We start from the raw sequence: 21845 nt of genomic DNA, 5'->3' as shown, positions 1-21845 counted from the left end.
AGTCTTTACGTTCTGTCTCCCTTTCTGATATTTCCCACACATTTCTTCCCCCTTCCCTTCTTTTCCCTTTCACTACCTTCGTGGATGTATCTTGCAAGAAGTTACTATGGCCGAGTTCAAAAAGGGTGTTGCCTGTGTTCTTCTCTAGGATTTTGATGGAATCTTGTCTCACATTTAGATCTTTCATCCATTTTGAGTTTATCTTTGTGTATGGTGAAAGAGAGTGGTCTAGTTTCATTCTTCTGCATGTGGATGTCCAATTTTCCCAGCACCATTTGTTGAAGAGACTGTCTTTCTTCCAATGGATAGTCTTTCCTCCTTTATCGAATATTAGTTGCCCATAAAGTTCAGGGTCCACTTCTGGATTCTCTATTCTGTTCCACTGATCTATGTGTCTGTTTTTGTGCCAGTACCACACTGTCTTGATGACCACAGCTTTGTAGTACAACCTGAAATCTGGCATTGTGATGCCCCCAGATATGGTTTTCTTTTTTAAAATTCCCCTGGCTATTCGGGGTCTTTTCTGATTCCACACAAATCTTAAAATAATTTGTTCTAACTCTCTGAAGAAAGTCCATGGTATTTTGATAGGGATTGCATTAAACGTGTATATTGCCCTGGGTAACATTGACATTTTCACAATATTAATTCTGCCAATCCATGAGCATGGAATATTTTTCCATCTCTTTGTGTCTTCCTCAATTTCTTTCAGAAGTGTTCTATAGTTTTGAGGGTATAGATCCTTTACATCTTTGGTTAGGTTTATTCCTAGGTATCTTATGCTTTTGGGTGCAATTGGCAAAGAAGAAGTCAAACTCTCCCTCTTCGCCGATGACATGATACTCTACATAGAAAACCCAAAAGTCTCCACCCCAAGATTGCTAGAACTCATACAGCAATTCGGTAGCGTGGCAGGATACAAAATCAATGCCCAGAAGTCAGTGGCATTTCTATACACTAACAATGAGACTGAAGAAAGAGAAATTAAGGAGCTATTGATAATATTATCCAAACTTCTGACATATTGAACTATAGGATTTAGGAATAAGAGTTGGAATGCCTAAAAATTTTATAAATCAAATATTATTCATAAAACATTTCCAACCTTCTTCATGTTCCTTACTCATTGCTATGAATATCCAACTTTTTAAATAAATAAGACATAGTTTATAAGCAGTAGCAAAGACCAGTAGCATATAAAAGATACTCAAAAACTGAAAAACACCAGGAAATCTTACTATATAGTATTTGAATAACAATATTTTTGGATCTCTTAGCAAGGTAAACAGCACTACACAGGATCAAAAGTCAAAACTGCCAATTTAAGGGTTTATTTTGCTTCTCAAACTAATTCTTGAAAGAACACTTGCAGACTATGCATGTATATATTGTATATTGTATACTATGCATGTAGATTTATTAATGTACAATTTATAAGAATGACTCACCATTACCAGAATACAGGGCCACAAACATACACTTAAAATAAGCAGAATCAACTGATAAGATCATCATATACTTCTTTACTGATACCTGGACATTTTACAACTTCTGACTTGATATGCCAGCATTTCTTGGTCTTGCTTTTGACTTGACATTGGTAGGTTTCTTCAAATAAGTAATATGTCTATGTCCATTGTTAAGCTTTAGTAGTTATAGAATTATAAAACTTTTTCCATTTTGCTCATTTTCAACTATTTTTATCAGTATTTAATATTCAGAAAAATATATAAATTTTCTAATAAATGCCAGGAAAGAATTTCCACATAGAAACAATATTCAGGAAAGTGGTTACTTGTGGTGGGGTTGTGTTTAAAAAGGGACACAAACAGTGCTTCTGAGTGCTGATTATATGGGATGTTAATCTGGTGTTCAGAAAAGATGACTGGAGATTTAATTTAGGTGACATCCATAAAAATAGCATTTAAAGCCATAGGTGGGGAGAGATCACTTAGGAAATGACTGTATATAGATAGAAGTATCAAGGATTGTCTCCTTAGTATAATATTTAAAGGCTACAGAGAAGAGAATAACTCAGGAAATATGGAGGCAAGGAAAGGTGAAGTATGAGGAAACTTAAGGAAGCACATCATCCTGAAAGCCAAAGAAAGTGTATTAAGAAGGAAAGAGTAATTTAAGTTCTTAAATTCTTAAGTGGGCAGTGAAAATCAGCCTTAAAATAATCTCTAATGAGGGATGCCTGGGTGGCTCAGTGGTTGAGCACCTGCCTTTGCCTCAGGTGGTGATCCTGGGGTCCTGAGATCGAGTCCCACCTCGAGCTTCCCACAGGGAGTCTGCTTCTCCCTCTGCCTATGTCTCTGCCTCTCTCTCTCTGTGTCACTCATGAATAAATAAATAAAACATTTAAAAATAAATAAATAAAGATGGCCTTCCTAACCCCGAAGTCATGGCGCATCATGATAACTTTTAAAAAGTAATAATCTCTAATGAGAACAAAATGGTGATTACCAGAGGGTAGGTGGATGGGAGGATGGGTGAAATAAATGATGAAGATTAAGAAGTATACTTGTAATGAGCACTGGGTGATGTGTGGATTTATTGAATCACTGTAATGCACGCCTGAAACTAATATAACACTCTATGTTAACTATACTGGAAATAAAATATAAAATAAATTGACAAAACCCCCATCTATAATGAGGAAGCAATTCTGAAATGGTAGAGTAAGGACTTCTGAAAAATCTCTTCCATAAAACCAAGGAGAACTGAAAATTATCAAAATAAACTTTCTCTAAACTCTCACCAAAGGCTCACAGCAATCTACGGGGTGTTATTCAAGAAAAGTGCTTATTCTCAGTAAAATCAGGGAGTCCTGTTCCCATCGTCTTCCTCTGCATTCTGACGAAGCCTTGAAGATTTTGTAATAATAGAAAGATCAATCCATCAGGAAGTTATCATGATTATAAAGATATATGTACCTAACCACAGAACCCCAATATACATGAAGTAAAACTGAAAGAATTTAAAGGATAAATAGACAACAGTAATAACTAAAGATTTCACTACTCCACTTCCAACAGATCACTAGACAGAACATCAACAGAGTAATAAAAGCCTTGAACAAAATTATAAAACAACTAGATCTGACAAACATACCACACTCTACCCAACAGTATCAAAAAACACATTATTCTCAAGAGCACACGGAACATTTATCTGGAGTAGACCATATGGGTTTTTTTGTATATTCTTTATTGGAGTTTGATTTGCCAGCATATAGCATAACACCCAGTGCTCATCCTGTCAAATGCCCCCCTCAGTGCCCATCACCCAGTCACCCCGTCCCCCCGCCCACCTCCCTTTCCACTACCCCTTGTTCATTTCCCAGAGTTAGACCATAAAACAAGACTGAGTACATTTAAAAGTATTAGAATAACATAAAATGTGTTCAGTTGAATGAAATTAGAAATAAATAAGGGAATTTGAGAAATTCACAAATGTGTTGAAACATGCAGTTCTACATAAACAGTGCACTCCTAGATAAAGAATGGGTCAAAGAAAATATCACAAGGGAAATTAGAAAATATTTTGAAATGAATGAAAATGATGCACAATATACCAAAATCTATGGAATGTATCAGCTTAAAGCAGTGTTCATAGGGAAATTTATAACTATAAGCCTATATTGAAAAGACAGATAAAGAAGTAATAATCTGACCTACTTTAAGAAGCTAGAAATAGAAGAGCCAACTAAACCCAAAACAAGTAGAAGGAATAAAATAATAAATATTGGAGTGAAATTAAATTAGAGAATAGAAAAATATTAAAGAGAATCAAAGAATCTAAAAGTTGGTTCTTTGAGAAGATTAACAGAACTGGTAAACCTTTAGCTAGACAGACAAACCCAGAAAAGAAGAATTGAAACTACTAAAACTAAAGGAAGGGACATTACTACTGACCTTACAGAAATAAACAGGATTATACAGGAATACTATGGGCAACTGTAGGCCAACTCCTTAGACACCCTAGACAAAATGGAAAAATTCCTAGAAATATACAAATTACTAAAACTAACTAAAGAATAAATAGAATTTTTATTGGACCTATAACAAAGCGATTAAATTAGTATTGTAATAATTCCCCCTGAAAAAACAGACCTAGATGGCCTCACCATTGAATTATACCAAATATTTAAAGAAGAATTAAAACTGTCTTCACAGAGTATTGCAAAATATAAAAAAGGAGGTAACGTTTCTTAACTCATTCAATCTGGTCATTATTACTCTGAAAAAAAAAAACACAAAGACACAAGAAAACCACAAATATTTATTATGAGGATAGACAGGAAAAATCTTTAACAAAATACTAGCAAACTGAATCAAGCAACTTATAACCAACTGATTAATTTTTCTTTAAAACCTATTGTGTTCCATTTCTTAATTTATTAGATTCTGCATTCTGGTCGTTATATACCTCTTTAACTTTATTTCCCTTTTCCCTTTTGCATAGCAAAGCTAAAGTAGCAGAAGGAGGCAATGAAATGCTTGTGCCATCATAGTCCATCCAGTATATGTTGAAAGGGCCATTCTGGGAATGTGATAGTTCTAATCCTCTGGTAGCTCTCCTTTCTTCAGCATCCATCCCCCAATACACACACTCTATCCCTGCTTTTCCGTGAAAATAGAATGATTGGAACTGAGAAGAAAGGGTAGGGAGGAAAGGTGTGGGAGGAAAGCTGAGACGTTAAAGGAGCCCAAGGTACATGAAGGAAAGAGAGAAGAAAGAGAAAGGCTACAGGAGAAGAGTTCTATTCCCCAGTGAGTGAATGAATTTCATCATTATCTATGACTTGCAAAAGCTACAATTTTAAGGTCATGTAAAATTCTTCCTTAAATGTCCTCCATTCCTTTCTTAATCTTAATGAAAAGCTATCAGTTATAATCCATTCTACCTCTGAAATCTCTTCTCTGTCCCACTCAGTTCAGCCCACTATCTGTTACCATATGTTATGCTGTAAGGGTCACTTACACCAAACATTGTGATGGCTTAACTGATGTCTTAGCTTTAGTTTCACTATTTCTAGCCAGTCATTCATACTGCAGCTAGCACAGTCCTTCAAAAGCATATATTTTGCTATATCATCTCTCTACTTCAGGCACCTCCACAACTAATAGCCTATGGACTAAAACTCTCATTTTTATTGTAGGCAACTAGGGCAATATTACCTCAGCTTCTCTCTAGCCTGTAAATCCAGGGATACCATTAATTTCCTTAATACTGGTGCCCTTGTATGCTTTTTGCCTTTGCTGTATTATTCTTTTGCTAGGAATGTCCTTCTGTCACCTTTTAAAAGTGGTCTCATTTTCTAAGCATTTTCTACTTTATGAACCCTTCCCTCATATTCTACTCTGGGCAGAAGCAATGGCACCACCCCCACCTACCACCACCATGAGTGCTTTTAACTTCTGTTTACTATTACAGAGTTAGGCTGTGAACAGTCAAATAGTTTTCAATTTGTTTTTTGAATTTATTTCTCCTTCTTCCTTCTCTTCCTTTTTTAGTTCCTGCCTTTCCTGCTTTGACCTTCTTCATACAAGAAGACATATTTCTCCATAAATCCCTCTGTTCCCATATATTAGTGTCAAAGAAATGAAACTATTTCTTTTTGCTTAATGCAAATTGTTACTCTGGGCCCAATGAAGTTTCTAAGGTACTGATAGCTGCATGTTTTATTGTCACATCTGTACTAGGACATGCTAGGATTTCTAGGCCCAATATTCAGGATTATCTGCTCAAAGCAGTCAGCTTAAGTTAAGAGGCCCACCAAGAAATTCCTTCTCTTTCTTAGGGGTGAAAAATATCTTCCATCTGCTACACTTTTCCTGAACAGACATGTTCTAGTCTTTACATTGTCAAGATCTTGAGTATATTGGGCAGAGCATCTCATTATCTTTTAAACATAGGGAATGGGCACCTGAGTGGCTCAGCGGTTGAGCATCTGCATTTGGTTCAGGTTGTGATCCCAGAGTCCTGGGATCGAGTCCCTCATCAGGTTCCCAGCAGGGAGCCTGCTTCTCCCTCTGCCTATGTCTCTGGCCCCTTTCTCTGTGTGTCTCATGAAAAATAAATAAAATCTTAAAAAAAAAAAACATAGGGAGTTAACGGTCACGGTATAACGGTAGTGAAACGGTCACAGTCCCTCAGCAAGGTGCGCAGGGGGGCGGGTGGGGACGGTGCGGCCACCCCACCTCCACCCGACACAGAAGGGCAGGCTCCCTCTGTAAATCAGCTCGCAGGCATCCCCCAGCTATGCGTGAGTGATAAGGGGAATAACTCGGCACATAATGAGCAGAATTCCCAAACACCATCTCCAACGGACTGCCTATCGTTTATTCTTAGGAGGCAAAGTGTCTTGACCTTGCACGGCCCTGACCCGGAGCAGGCCCGATGGAGCTTGCTGACCGCCATCCGCTCGGGGGAGGCCGCAGCCAGGCTGAAAAGGGTTACTGTTCCATCAAATACAATATCTGTGAACGGAAGGTCAAGACTCAGCCATTCCATGTCCTCTGATGCCCAGGATGGCCACTAAATGTTGCCCTGTTACAATGCACACTTCACCTCTGCTTCACAGAACAACTTCATACTAATGGAGAATGTTGGCAAATGTATATCCAGATGTACACTAATATATTGTCAAAGTGTAAGAATTTGTGCTGTGGCATTTAATGCCAAAAGAAGAATTACAGAATTTATAAGTTATGATATTTTTTGGCCTTTTTTTTGCCTTAAAAGCTGAATATGCTGCTTTAGAACTTTAAGACAAGGTGTTAATGACTTTCATTTTTTTTTCAAATGAGAAATAGTCACCTTTTGTTGATTTCACTTACTGACACATTCTCTACAATGGTGACTTCAACAAAAGGATACATGAAGATTCGTAGACTTATATTTGTGTGACACATAGCAAATGTAGATCTAACATTTACTGCCTCAATGTTACAGTTTAATTGGAAATGTTTATAAGTTATATTAAAGTCTCTTTTGGCTGAAAGTATGATCTAGAGAACTAATATCAAACAAGTATATTCGGTTCAACAGTTAATTAAAATGATGAATCACTTAAATATATATATATATATTGGTAATTCTCTGTTTAGGAAGAGTAGAACCCCAAACATATATACTGAAGATGGAAGGCACTGGGGAAAATGAGAGGACAGGGCCTTGTGATAGTCTTCACTTAAAAGTCTTAAATACAGGAGTGAGAAAAGTCCTGAGGAGAGGATTTCCCTTTCCTCTTGGTAATAATAGTGTAAAGATCTACAATTCCATTTGGGGCCCCTAGATACCCCATAGGCAACAGTGGATGCTTTATTTCCAAGGTTGAATCACAAAGGACCATAGCTGTCTATAGGGAAGATCTCTAGACCAGAAGTTGCAAATTGGTGATTTGCAAATGTGATTTGTTTGATCCATGTAGTGTTTATAACTTTTAAAATTATTAGCAAAGATTTGAAATTTGGGAGATGTCACATAAAACCCCAGATTTGTTTGTGTTTTATGAAATCAGAAGATATGACAAAATTGGTCTCAAATTCTCACATTGTCACAATCAGCTAAGTGGTGGTTGTCCTTGTAAGTGGGCACGTGCTTGTCCATTCCCCCAAATCTCCATCCCTTTCCCTGAAAAAGGGTCCAATGTCATTTGCCATTAGTCAACTCATTTGCACCTTTGTATTACATATAGTAGAATTAACAGCTCCTAGGAGAATTAAGAGGAAAGTGACATAGTTCTTGCTATCAAAACTTAAGGAAAAAAAACAAAGACTGAGAGAACTGGGTGTCAGGCACTGAAGGGGACACTTGACGGGATGAGCACTGGGTGTTATTCTGTATGTTGGTAAATTGAACACCATAAAAATAAATTTATTATTAAAAAAACAAAACAAAACAAAACCAGGGGAGTTTGCATTTCCTTATAGAAATGAAGAATATTTCTGCATCTTTACTATGCATACAAAGTATGCCTTTGTTGGAGAAATAAAACCAGATATTAACATTATGTAATTTGTTATAAGGAACTATATATAATTGATATATAAAAAGGATGTACAATGAAAGTCTTAATTAGCTTTAAAACAGACTGAAAGTTCAACAGGTTTTGTGTTTAAATGCATACACTGAGTGTTGCTGCTGGGAAATACAATTGTATATTAAGCAACAAAACTTCCCAGGTATCAAAATATTTTATAGATGCCAAATTTATTTTAAAAATGTCTATTGCAGAAAAATTATATGTTGAACTACAAGTATTTTTGTTTGTTTTGAATAAATGAGACCATATATAGGGCATATTATGTGGAAAGCTGGATTTCTTGTGGTATTTTCTTCTGTAGCTTATGAAAGCGCAGATATTAAAAAATACTGCAGAGTTGTGTATATTTTTTCATGATTTCAATGAGAATTTTGATGTGAATGAAGAAATTTTTGGCTGTTGCCTATTACAACCAAATCAGAAGATGGTTGGAGTATATTGAAAAAAGTCTTAAGAAGTATAATAAAAGCAGACCACAATTAGTACATGTGAGTGTTAATGTCAAACTTATTAAATGTATGTCCAATGTTGCAAAGTTTTGTAGAGACACAGAATTTATGTTTGTTCACTGGTAGATTCACTAGGAATTATTTGCTTTGTGGTAAAAGGCTTAAATAGAGCATATTATATAGACAGCAGCTGTCACCACCAGCCGGAGACCTCCCACTGACTTGAAGGACAGCTCAAAAGTTGGGTGAAATGAGTGAATAGTATGGTTTGGCTTCTCTTTATGAACCTAGGTGCCTGAGTTAGGTCAAGATGCTCACCCCAAACATAAAACCCACTGTACAAAGAGTAAATCCATGTCTGGAAAGAAAGCGACGTTCTTCCTTTAAGATACTGACTTAAACTAAATAACCTCACTCCTTATTCTTCCACCATTTCCCTTACCCACAGCCCTATTAAAACTAATCCATACTTAAATTCTGTACACAACATGGGAATTCCAAATACAAGACCTGACATTAATACTTTGGTGCAGAAGTAAAGGGGACAGATTTCCATTTTGCAAATCAAAATGGTAATAATTTTTAAAAGAACATTGTAATAATTAATTATTGCTATTTTTAATTTGAGGTTTTTATGTTTTTAATTTAAAACATCTCTACTATAATTTTTTGACCTTATATGCTCATCCCATGATAATTAAAATTGTACTACACTTCTGACAGTTGATTTTTACAACTATCCTGATTTAATTATTTAAGATCCCACGCCTACAGGCATTTGATTTTGGGACATCTGCATTAGATAATATTTTAGCTATTCCACCCCTTGCCTCTACTGCCTATCCTCCAACACAAGGAAAAGTTTAACAATTTATTATCAGTCCAGAATACTGTGAAAGTAATTGAAAGAAGAGACCACTTTGGGTTCACTCCTGTCTACCCAGCATAAACTATAGTAGTTATTCGGTGAGTGTTTACTAGATGGATGGATAAATGTAATTCAGTTGAAGACAGAATGCATACCCAGAACTCTTCCAGGATGGAAGCCGTATTTCAATCTCCTGCAAGTTCAGTTTTAAGGATAATTATTTTCTTTTCCCTTAAACTTCTTCTTGACCCTTTTCTCCCGTAGATGCCTATACAACAGCTGAAGTGGTTTATTCCTGGACTCTTGGGAAGAACAAATCTGTGGAAGTAGCGCAGGACGGCTCCCGCCTGAATCAGTATGACCTGCTGGGCCATGTTGTTGGGACAGAGATAATCCGGTCTAGTACAGGTATTTATTTATTTTATTAATAAGCATTTTTGTAACCAGACCACATACCAGTGCTCTTAACTATGATACCTTGCTTTCTAAATGGGTTAGAAGGTTAAGGACATTAAGGGCTGTGGACCGCTCTCTCTGAGAGGATTTTGGGGTTTGGCCATGGAGTTGGTAATTGCTGGACCAGGCTGACTAGCTGGGCAGACACTAATGCACATAGCTGGCCCAAGTCCAAGAGTTCTCCCTCCAGCCAGTGTGAGTTAGCTGCTGGAGCCAGGTGCCTGGTTTTGGAGAAAGTATACAGGTGCTAGAGATGAATGTGCCCAGGCCACCTGGATTTCATTACTTTGCTCCAAAGAGCACTCCATGCCTCCACGGGTGGTCTACTCTGCTCCTAGGGCTCAGATTCTGGCTATGCCTCCTATCCTCTGGAAGCATTGAAAGTGTGGTCTGGGGCCAGTTGCCCAACTTCCCCAACTTGGTTTTTTCACACTGGATGTGTACCATGGTATAAGTATTGCCCACTGGTTGCAGACCTAGTGCTAAGTTTGCATGTCCTGACCTGTGAACTGGGCACAGGCCTTATTATTAGAGTGCTCAAAACCCACTTACTTCCTGGGACTCCATGAAAGGGTAGGGCCAAGGGTACCTCAGCTGGACTTCAGTTTTATGAGTGTGTATATGTAGGGGGTAGTCTTCCCTACCTAGACAGTGGTTCTGCTCTCCCCAAGCAGGAGGAGGGATCAGAATCTTCAGCACCCGCATGTGCACACTGCATTCCTTCTGTCGTTTGGTACCCCTTAATGTTTTCAAGCAGAAGCCTTTGTCTTGCTCCCGGGTGCATCTGCATTGTGCTGCCTTTGCAGCTGGGGCCAGGACCTCCCTTCTGTGATCACATACTTGAAAGCATGCCTGTTCTCCATCCCACTTGAGCTGTGGGCAAAGGATCCAGGATCATAGAGGAGGTCATGTGTGTTTCCATGGGTGACAAGGCTCTGCTCAGAGCAGCACAGAGGGACCCTAGAGGCCCAGGGCACACATGACCATTGAATATCTATGCTGGGGGAGGGAAGAGAATTCCCTGCTACATCCTCACTTCCCAGTCCTTCCTTGGCATGGCTCACTTGGCATCAACTTTTGAGATCCATCATTAGCTCTCCAAGCATCCCCAGCTCCCATTTCATTTGGTTAAGCTCCTGTTTGTTTAGTTTTTATCACACAGGCAATGCACATTCATTATAGGAAAAATAGAATACACAGAAGAGCAAAATATGGAAATTAAAATATTCTTTAATCCCATCATTAACTGATTATTGTACATTTTGGTGTATAATCTTTAAGAAGTTTCCCTTTGCATTTTTTTACATAAATACCATTGATACTGTTTTTAATTTAATTTTATATTTTAAGTTAGTTTTCTTGTCACCAAATATACAAAATCCAAATAAAATATACATGCATTAGTAATATTTGTATTGAAATATACTTGACATTATATTAGTTTCAGATATACAACCTAATGATTCCATTTTTATATATATAGCAAAATGATTATCACAGTAACTCTGGTTACCATTTGTCAACATATATAGTTACATTTTCTTTTCTTGAGAACTTTTAAGAACTACTCTCAGCAACTTTCAAATATGCAATACAGTATTATTAACTATAGTCACCAGGCTGTACAGTACATACCCATGACCTATTTAGTTTATAATGGAAGTTTGTACCTTTTGACCACCTTCACCCATTTTACCCACTGCCCCTCCCATACTCCTGGCAACCACCATTCTGCTCTGTGAATCTATGAACTTGGTTTGTTTGCTTGTTTTTTGTTCTTTTTTAAAAAAATTCCATATATAAGTGAGCTCATACAATGTTGGTATTTATCTGACTTTTTTAGCAATAATGCTAAATAAGGTCCACCCATGTTGTGGTAATTGGCAAGATTTCCTTCTTTTGATGGCTGAATAATATTCCACTGCATATATGTGTGTGTGTGTGTGTGTGTGTGTGTGTTTGTGTGTGTGTGTATATATATGTATATGTATATATATATATACATGTATATATCTGTATAAAATGTATATACATTCACAGCACATTTCTTTACCATTCATCTATTGATGGACAATTAGGTTATTTCTGTATCATCTTGACTATTGTAAAAATGCTACAATTAACATGGGAGTACATATATCTTTGCATTAGTGTTTTCATTTTCTTTGGAAAAATACCCAGAAGTGGCATTGCTGGATCATATGGTAGATCTATTTTTAACTTTCTGAGGAACCTCCATACTAGTTTCCATAGTGGCTGCACCAATTTATATCCCATCAACCAAAGCGCACAAAGGTTCCCTTTGCTCCACATCCTTGCCGATACTTGTTGCTTCTTGTTAGTCAGTTATAAATAATAATATTTAAGCAATTAGAATAGGTATAATAAACATTTATTATTAGTTGTTTTAGGTACTTTAAAAAGAAAATTAAGAAGCACTCCAAGGCTACAGAATTCTTGACAGTGATTTGATTAGTATTGTTATCACTGGAAAGTGTACCATTTCATCGTGAAACTCAATAAAATAAGATCTTCATTTTAATAGCCTCATATGTGTGGATCATCATCCATTTAACTAATCATTTAGTATTATCGTCTGTGTTTTATGCTATAAACAACACCGTGAAGACCTTCTTTTCCTATATCACATTTTGTCCCTGTGTAATCATCTGCCTAGGAAAGTCAGAATATTGAGATTACTATTTCAGAAAGTAGACACATTTTTCACAATTTCAATACATATTGACAAATTGCCATTTTAAAAAAGGTTAAACAATTCATGCTCCCATTTTCAGTGTATTAGCATGTCAATTTCCCTTCACTATTGGCAATGCAGATGTAATGGGTTGAATTATGTCCCCTCAAAAGATATGTTGAAGTCCTGATTCACAGTACCACAGTAAGTGACCTTATTTGAAAATAGATATAATTATATTACATCTCAAATTAGTTTTGAAAACTGATACAACATGTATCAGTAAAGAGGTGGTTTAATGTATTAAATTTGTTGACATAATACTATGCAGCTGTAAGAAGGAATGAGGACATTCTTGATGTATCATTCAAAGGAAATGTCTTCAGGACATACTGAGTGAAAGAAAGCAAAACACAGAACACTGAACAGTTAGGGATATATACTGGTATAAAGATAATATTTCTAGAAGGATACACAAGAGGTTGTTGTTTTTGTTGTTGTTTTGTTTTTTAAAAAAGAATATTGTAGAAATTACAACTTTTTAAAAAAGATTTCATTTATTTATCTTGAGAGATGGAGAAAGAGTGCATGCAAGCCATGAGCAGGGGATGGGGCCAAGGGAGAGAATCTCAAGCAGACTCCATGCTGAGCACAAGCCCTACACAGGGTTTGATCCCACAACCCTGAGATCATGACCAAGAGTCAAAAAAAAAAAAAGTCAAAATAAAAAAAAAAAGAAACCAAGAGTCAGACAATCAACTGACTGAGCCACCCAGGTGCCTCAAGAGGCTGTTAATCATAGGAGGAGAAATGAGAGGGGTGGTTTGGGGGCTTCTATGGGAGGGAGACTTTTTGCTGCACATTCATTGATACCCTTTGATTTAGGAACCATATTAATATTATTACCTCACATATATGTGTATTGTTTTCATGTGATTATAAATTATGGACATTATTTTCTGGATTCTACTCCATGTGGGGTCCAGCACATTAATGGAATGCTGGACCAGAGAAAGACCCATAATCTGTGGATGTTCAGTTTTATGAGTGGCTTTCCTCTCTGAATGCTCTCAGTCCTCAGTATGAAGTACAGACATACCTCGGAGATGCTGCCAGTTGAGTTTCAGACCACCAAAATAAAGCAAATATTTCAATAAAATGAGTCAAGTGAATTTTTGGATTCCCTGTATATATAAAAGTTATGTTTATAATACATTTTAGTTTATTAAGTGTACAATAGCATTATATATATTATGTCAAAAAAATGTATATACCTGAATTTTGAAAATACTTTATTCCCAAAAAGTGCTAGCCATCACCTAAGTTTTTAGCAAGTCATAATCAGTGATCACAGATTATCATAATAAATATAAAAATAATGAAAAATTTGAAACATTGCAAGATTTACCAAAGTGTAACACAGAGACAAGAAGTGAGCAAATGCTTTTGGAAAATTGGCACTATAGACTTGTTTGACAGAGGGTTGCCATAAACATTCAATTTATTAAAGACACAGTATTGAGGTATTTACTTAAAGAAAACAACAATAATTAGAAAAGATATATGCACCTCTATGTTCATTGCAGCATTATTTATAATAGTCAAGATATGGAAGAAAATGAAGTGTCCACAATATACAAATGGATAAAGAAGATATGATACACACACGCATATGCGTGCACACACACACACACACAAACACTCACACATACTAGAAAATTACTCAGCCATAAAAAATGAAATCTTGCCGTTTGGGACAACATGGATGGTCATAGGGGGTATTATGCTAAGTGAAATAAGTCAAACAGAAACACAAATACCACATGATTTCACTTACACGTGGAATCTAAAAACAAAACAAAAGAAATTAACAAGATATAGAGAAGACTCATAAACACAGAGAACTGGTGGTTTCCAGAGGGGAAGGGGTGGGTTATGGGCAAAATAGATGAAGGGGATTAAGAGGTACAAAATTCTAATTATAAAATAAATATGTTATGAGGATGAAAGGTAAAGCATAGGGAATATAGTTCATAATATTGTAATAACTTTGTATAGTGACAGTAACTACGCTTATCATGTGAGCATTGTGTGATGTATAGTATTGTCAGATCACTCTTTTGTGCTCTTAAAACTAATATAACATTTTATGTAAACTATACTTCAATAAGATAAATAATCAAGTAAATGAAATGAGATATGCATGTAATTCTAAGCAGAGGACTCCTCTTCTTTGCTCCAGATTCAATATTGTGTTAAATAAATGAATAAAAAGTCCTCAAACTCTGTGTTTAGCTGTTCATACCATTCCCTATTTCAGCACCAATTCCATTTTCTCTCATTTGGCAAAATTACATTAATTTTCTAAGTAGAGGATGTGGATATATGATCTTATTTTTCCATTCCTAGAAATTTGACCATTTGTTAGAATAACATTTTTATTACTGTCATTGTATATATTATGTTTCTAGACATGTAGTCTAGATAAATAATCAGAAAATAAGAGTAAGACACAAAGACAAGTCAGAGAGATGGAGATGAAAGGAATAAAGAAGGAAAGATAAAAGTACAAGGAACAGAAAAAGAGAATTGAAAGATGAACAAATTTAAGAAAATATATCCACTCAGTATAATGAGTTAATTTGCCAAGCTATTTAAAAAAATCTTCTTGTGTCTTTCACAACCTTTGATACTAGTTAAATTGTGAATGTGTTTTACATTGTGTTGTCAAATATTTCACATTTAACACAAATGGAACTTAATAGGCTGGAATGCAAAGGCAGGGGAAAATTCCCCAAACCACTTAGAGGGTCGTCTTTCATAATCAGACACACAAAGAGAGGCATCAAGAAGAGGGGGAATATAATGATCCACTTTATAGAAATATATTCAGTTATATAAAGCATTAATTTGCTGAACTGTTCTGTGTTTCTAATCCATAGATAAAAACTAATTTGTGAATACATATGCATTTTATGTTTTATATTGTACCCTTCAACATTTCACACACAACACAGATGGTACTTAATAAGCTTAATAGTAAGTTCTGTATTTCTAATCCATAGATAAAAACTAACTTGTGAATACTATGCATTTTATGTTTTATATTGTACCCTTCAATATTTCACACACAGCACAGATGGTACTTAATAAGCTTAATAGTAAGCCGAGAGTAAGGGTGGAAATAAAATGAAGAAATTGTAAAAAAAATCTTCCAATCTGATCAAAGCTTTGGTTCTTGCTTAGGTAGAGAAGAGTATGTAAAGAGATACAAAATTATCAGAGTTATATTAAGAGAACCTAGTCAGTTAATTGACACAGTGAATTAATTTGCTAAGCTTTCTAAACATTCACTTGTGATTTTTTCACCCACAGAAAGTATCTAGGCTATTAAAAAAATTTATTGGAGTTCAATTTGCCAACATATAGCATGACACCCAGGGCTTCTATGGTTACAACTGTTTTAGATCCCACACAGTATTTGTCTTTGTCTTTGCCTTATTTCACTCTCAATAATGTCTTCTAGGTTCATCCATATTGTCAAAAATGGCAAGATTTTTTCATTTTTTACAGCTGAGATAGTACTCTTTGTGTGTGTGTTTAACTATATATCACATTTACTTTATTCATTCATCCAGTGATGGACAGTTAGGTTGTTTCCATGTCATGAATATTGTGAATATGCTGCAATGAATATAGGGGTGCAGATATCTCTTCTATATACTGATTTTGTTTCCTTTGGACATACCCAGAAGTGAGCCCGCTGGATCATATTCTATTTCTATTTTTAAGTTTTTGAAAACCTTCCATAGTAGTTTCCATAATAGCTGTGCCAATTTATATCCCACCAATGATGCACAAGGGTTCCTCTTTATCCACATCCTTTCTAACACTTGTTATCTCTTGTCTTTTTGATGGTAACCATTCTATTAGGTGTGAGGTGATATTTCATTGTGGTTTTGATTTGCATTTCCCTGATGATTAGTAACATTGAGCACATTTTCATGAACCTATTGGCCATTTGTATGTCTTCAAAAAATTCCATTTAGGTCCTTGGCCCATTTTTAATTGGATTTTTTAGTTTGTTTTGTTTTTTTGCTATTGAGTTGTAAGAACTCTTTATATATTTTGGAGTATAATCTTTTTTAAAGATTTTATTTATTTATTCATAAGACACACACACACACACACACACACACACACACACACAGGCACAGACACAGGCAGAGGGAGAAGCAGGCTCCATGCAGGGAGTCCAATGCGGGACTCAATCCCGGGACTCCAGGACCACACCCCAGGCTGAAGGCGGCGCCAAACCACTGAGCCACTCGGGCTGCCCTAGAGTATAATCTTTTATTTTTTTTTGTTTTGTTTTTTTGTGTTTTTAATAATAAATTTATTTTTTCTTGGTGTTCAATTTGCCAACATACAGAATTACACCCAGTGCTCATCCGTCAAGTGCCCCCCTCAGTGCCCGTCACCCATTCACCCCCACCCCCACCCTCCTCCCCTTCCACCACCCCTAGTTCGTTTCCCAGAGTTAGGAGTCTTCATGTTCTGTCTCCCTTTCTGATATTTCCTACCCATTTTTTCTCCCTTCCCTTCTATTCCCTTTCACTATTATTTATATTCCCCAAATGAATGAGAACATATAATGTTTGTCCTTCTCCGATTGACTTATTTCACTCAGCATAATACCCTCCAGTTCCATCCACGTCAAAGCAAATGGTGGGTATTTGTCATTTCTAATGGCTGAGTAATATGCCATTGTATACATAAACCACATCTTCTTTATCCATTCATCTTTCGATGGACACCGAGGCTCCTTCCACAGTTTAGCTATTGTGGACATTGCTGCTATAAACATCGGGGTGCAGGTGTCCCGGCTTTTCATTGCATCTGTATCTTTGGGGTAAATCCCTAACAGTGCAATTGCTGGGTCATAGGGCAGGTCTATTTTTAACTCTTTGAGGAACCTCCACACAGTTTTCCAGAGTGGCTGCACCAGTTCACATTCCCACCAACAGTGTAAGAGGGTTCCCCTTTCTCCACATCCTCTCCAACATTTGTGGTTTCCTGCCTTGTTAATTTTCCCCATTCTCACTGGTTTGAGGTGGTATCTCACTGTGGTTTTGATTTGTATTTCCCTGATGGCCAGTGATGGGGAGCATTTTCTCATGTGCATATTGGCCATGTCTATGTCTTCCTCTGTGAGATTTCTCTTCATGTCTTTTGCTCATTTAATGATTGGATTGTTTGTTTCTTTGGTGTTGAGTTTAATAAGTTCTTTATAGATCTTGGAAACTAGCCCTTTATCTGATACGTCATTTGCACGTATCTTCTCCCATTCTGTAGGTTGTCTATATATAAAATTATGTCATCTGCAAAGAGAGACAATTTTACTTCTTCCTTTCAAATTCTGATGCCTTTTATTTCTTTTTCTTACCTGATTGCTCCAGCCAGGACTTTCAGTATTATGTTGAAAGGAGTGCTAAGTGTGGAGACTTATGTCTTCTTTTGATCTTAGAGGAAACGTTTTCAACCCACCATTGAGTACAATGTTAGTTGTGAGCTTGCCATATATGGACTTTTTTATATTGAGGTACATTTCTTCTATACTCAATTTGTTAAGAGCTTTTTATCATGAATGAATATTGAATTTTGTTAAATTATTTTTCTGCATCTGTTGAAATGATCATTTGATTTTTTTCTTTCATTCTATTAATGTGATGTATCACAGTTATGGAATTGCAAATGTTGAACCATTCTTGCATCCCAGGGATAAATCCCACTTGAATCATGGTGTTTGATTCTTTTAAAGTGCTGTTGAATTTCTTGTCAGTATTTGTTGAGAATTTCTGTGCCTGTATTCTTCAGGGATATTGGCCTGTACAGTTGACCCTTGATCAACACAAGTTTGAACTGTATGATTCCACTTGTATGTGGGGTTTTTTCAAGAAATATATTGGAAAAATATCTGGAGATTTGTAACAATTTGAGGAAACTCACAGATGAACCACATAGCCTCAGAATATCAAAAAAATTAAGAATAAGTTTGATATGTCATGAATACACAAAATATATGTAGATACTAGTCTATGTTTTTATTTACTACCATAAAATATATACAAATATATTATAAAAAGTTAAAATTTATCAAAAGTTATGCACATATACAGAAATGGCTCAGGGATCATTCACAGTTGAAAGAAATGTAAACAAATGTAATGATGCAGTGTTAAATCATAACTGCATAAAATTAACCACAGTACATACTGCATTATATTAAGAATTTTATAGCCACCTCCTGTTGCTCTTATAGTGAGATCAAGTGTTGTGAGTATCCACTTAAAACACTATGTGATACTAATCATCTCCCTGTGAGCAGTTCGTCTCTACAGTAAATTGTGTGTCACAGTAGAAGGTGATCTCTCATGGTTCTTGCATATTTTTCATCATGTTTAGTGCAATACCTTGAGTAACACCATGGAAACCATACAAAGTGCCACTAGTGATTCTAAGAGAGCTTCTAAGATGCAGAGAAGTCATAACATTACAAGAAAAGTTCAATTGCTTGATAATGTACCATAGACTGAGGTCTACAGCTTCAGTTTCCCACCATTTCAAGGTAAATAAACCCAACATAAGTAAGGACCATTACAAAAAAAAAAAAGGAAATTTGTGAAGGTATCACTGCAACCACATCTGCAGGTAAAAACCTTGTATTTTTTGTGAAATATCTTTGTTTTTTTCATTGAAAGTGCAGCTTTTATGTGCAGGATTGCTATAAGAAAAGCATATCTGTAATATGATTTAAGAAAAAGTGAAATCATTATATGTCAATTTAAAGTAAAGGGAAGGTGAAGGACTTAAAGTATGGGAAGTTAATGGCAGCAAAGGGTGGTTTGATAATTTTAGAAAGAATTTTGGCTTTAAAAATGTCAAAATAACAGGAGAAAGAGATCTTGTAACCAAGAGGCAGCAGATGAGTTCCCAGACACCATTAAAAAATCATTAAGGAAAAAAGATATCTGCCTATACAGGTTTCTAATGCATAATTTCTAATGCACAAAATGAAAGTGACCTATCTGGAAAAAAATGCCACAAAAGACATTTATTAGTAAGGAAGATAAGGGAACACCAGGATTTAAGGATGGGAAGGACAAGACTAACTCTACTGTTTTGTGAAAGTGTAGTCAGGTTTATGATCAAGACTGCTCTTATCTTTAAAACTGTTAACCCTCCAACCTTAAAGGGAAAAGATCAATACCAGCTGCCAGTCTTTTTGTTGTATGGTAAGAAGGCAAACACTTCTTCTGGATTCTTCCATCAATGTTTTGTCCCTGAAGTCAGGAAGTACCTTGTCAGTAAGGGACTGTCTTTAAAGTTTTTTTTTTTTTTTTTGATATTTAACAATGCACCTGGCCACCCAGAAACCCATAAGTTCAACATCAAAAGTATTGAAGTGGTCTACTTGCCCCCAAACACAACACCTCTAATTCAGCCTCAGCATCAGAAGGTCACAAGGACCTTTAAGTTTCATTATACATGGTACTCTATGTTAAAGATCATCAACAATACAGAGAACAACATGAAAATCTGGAAGGATTGTAACACTGAAGATGCCATCAAGTCTGAAACAATCAATTCCTGCTGGAGAAAACTGTGTCCAGATGTTGTGCATGACTTCACATGATTTATGATAGAACCAAAGAAATAATGAAAGAAATTGTGGTATGGCAAAAAAAAAAAAAGTGGGGATTGAAGGGTTTCAAGATATGGATCTTGTAGAAATTCAAGAGCTAATAGACACCACATCTGAGAAATTAACAGAAGACAACTTGATGGAGATGAGTGCTTCTGACCAGTGCCAGACAATGAGGAAGATGATGTAGAAGTAGTGCCAGAAAACAAATTGACATTAGACAATCTGGAGGAGGGGTTCCAATTATTCGAGACTGCTTTTGACTTTTTTATGACATGGACCCTTCTATAATATGGACACTGAAACTAAGGCAAGTGGTGGAAGAAGGATTGGTACCATATAGAAATGTTTTTAGAGAAATGAGAAAACAAAAACAAGTCAGACGGACATTAGAATGTATTTCTGTAAAGTTATGCTGAGTGTGCCTGCCTCTCCTACCCCCCCCTTCTATCTCCTCCACCACTTCCATCTCTGCCACCCATGAGGCAGAAAAACCAATTCCTCCTCTTCCTCTTCCATGTACTCAACTGGAAGACAAGGAGGATGAAGACCTTTACAATGATCCAATTCTACTTAATGAATAGTAAATAATCATCATGGCCTATAGTTAATTAACTTATCTGTTATGTGTTTGTGTCCTTAAGTGAATATCTAATAACTGTACAGCAAGAATTGTATGAGACATTATTGTGTCATCATCATTACCTAAATATTCATTGTGAAGAACATCCTGTGTTAAGGCTTGCATGGAAGTGGATAGCCAATCCTTACATAAACATGAAGTGAGTGATATTTTATATAAAACTAATAATGTATTAGTTTTCTGTTTTATAACTTTGCTTTCAAAGAATTACATTAACATACAGTAATTCTCTCTTCTAATTGGAGATAATGCATATCAGTCTATCATCACAGGCAAGTGTTTTCTTTTAAGTATCAGTGTTTCCAATACCACATTATGAATATGACTATAATACTGTATCCATAAAAATGTTATGATGATTCATTCATCAGTGTATGGGCTAAGCCACCATGAAGCAATTGTATTGATTATACTAGGCTACCATAAAGCAATCACATTGCTGCTTCTTTGATATCAATGCATGAATTGTTATATTTGTAAATAAATATTAATTTCTTTTTCACATTTTCATTTTTGATGTCTAGTGTCAGTTACATGTATAGCATTTATAATGTTTTGTATTATAAAGACAGTATTGATGTAGGCACCAACAGATGGTTTGTCTTATAAATAGATGAGGTAAACTTATAGTATCAATAAATACAGTACTATAAATATATTTTTTCATCCTTATGATTTTCTTTTTTTTTTTTTTTTTTTATTTATGATAGTCACAGAGAGAGAGAGCAGCAGAGACACAGGCAGAGGGAGAAGCAGGCTCCATGCACCGGGAGCCTGATGTGGGACTCGATCCCGGGTCTCCAGGATCGCGCCCTGGGCCAAAGGCAGGCGCCAAACCGCTGCGCCACCCAGGGATCCCATCCTTATGATTTTCTTAATAAAATTGTCTTTTCCCTAACTTTATTGTAAGAATACAGTACATGATACTTATACAAATTGTATGTTAATCCAATGTTATTGGTAAGGCTTCTGG

At 36.0% G+C, this 21845-nt stretch overlaps 1 protein-coding gene across 2 annotated transcripts in view; it reads left to right on the top strand.

Moving 5' to 3' along the window:
- GABRA3 (gamma-aminobutyric acid type A receptor subunit alpha3) overlaps positions 1-21845 on the top strand; it is a 309468-nt gene that overhangs the window by 247179 nt on the left and 40444 nt on the right. For both annotated transcript variants that reach the window (XM_025460685.3, XM_025460684.3), the window contains exon 7: positions 9638-9781. In XM_025460685.3, the coding sequence (XP_025316470.1) occupies positions 9638-9781 (144 nt within the window). The remainder of the gene's footprint in view (positions 1-9637; positions 9782-21845) is intronic.

Source organism: Canis lupus, chromosome X (genome assembly GCF_003254725.2).
Source record: "Canis lupus dingo isolate Sandy chromosome X, ASM325472v2, whole genome shotgun sequence".
NCBI lineage: Eukaryota > Metazoa > Chordata > Mammalia > Carnivora > Canidae > Canis > Canis lupus.
Note: the sequence above shows the minus strand (reverse complement) of the source record. Positions and strands in the feature narration are given on the sequence as shown.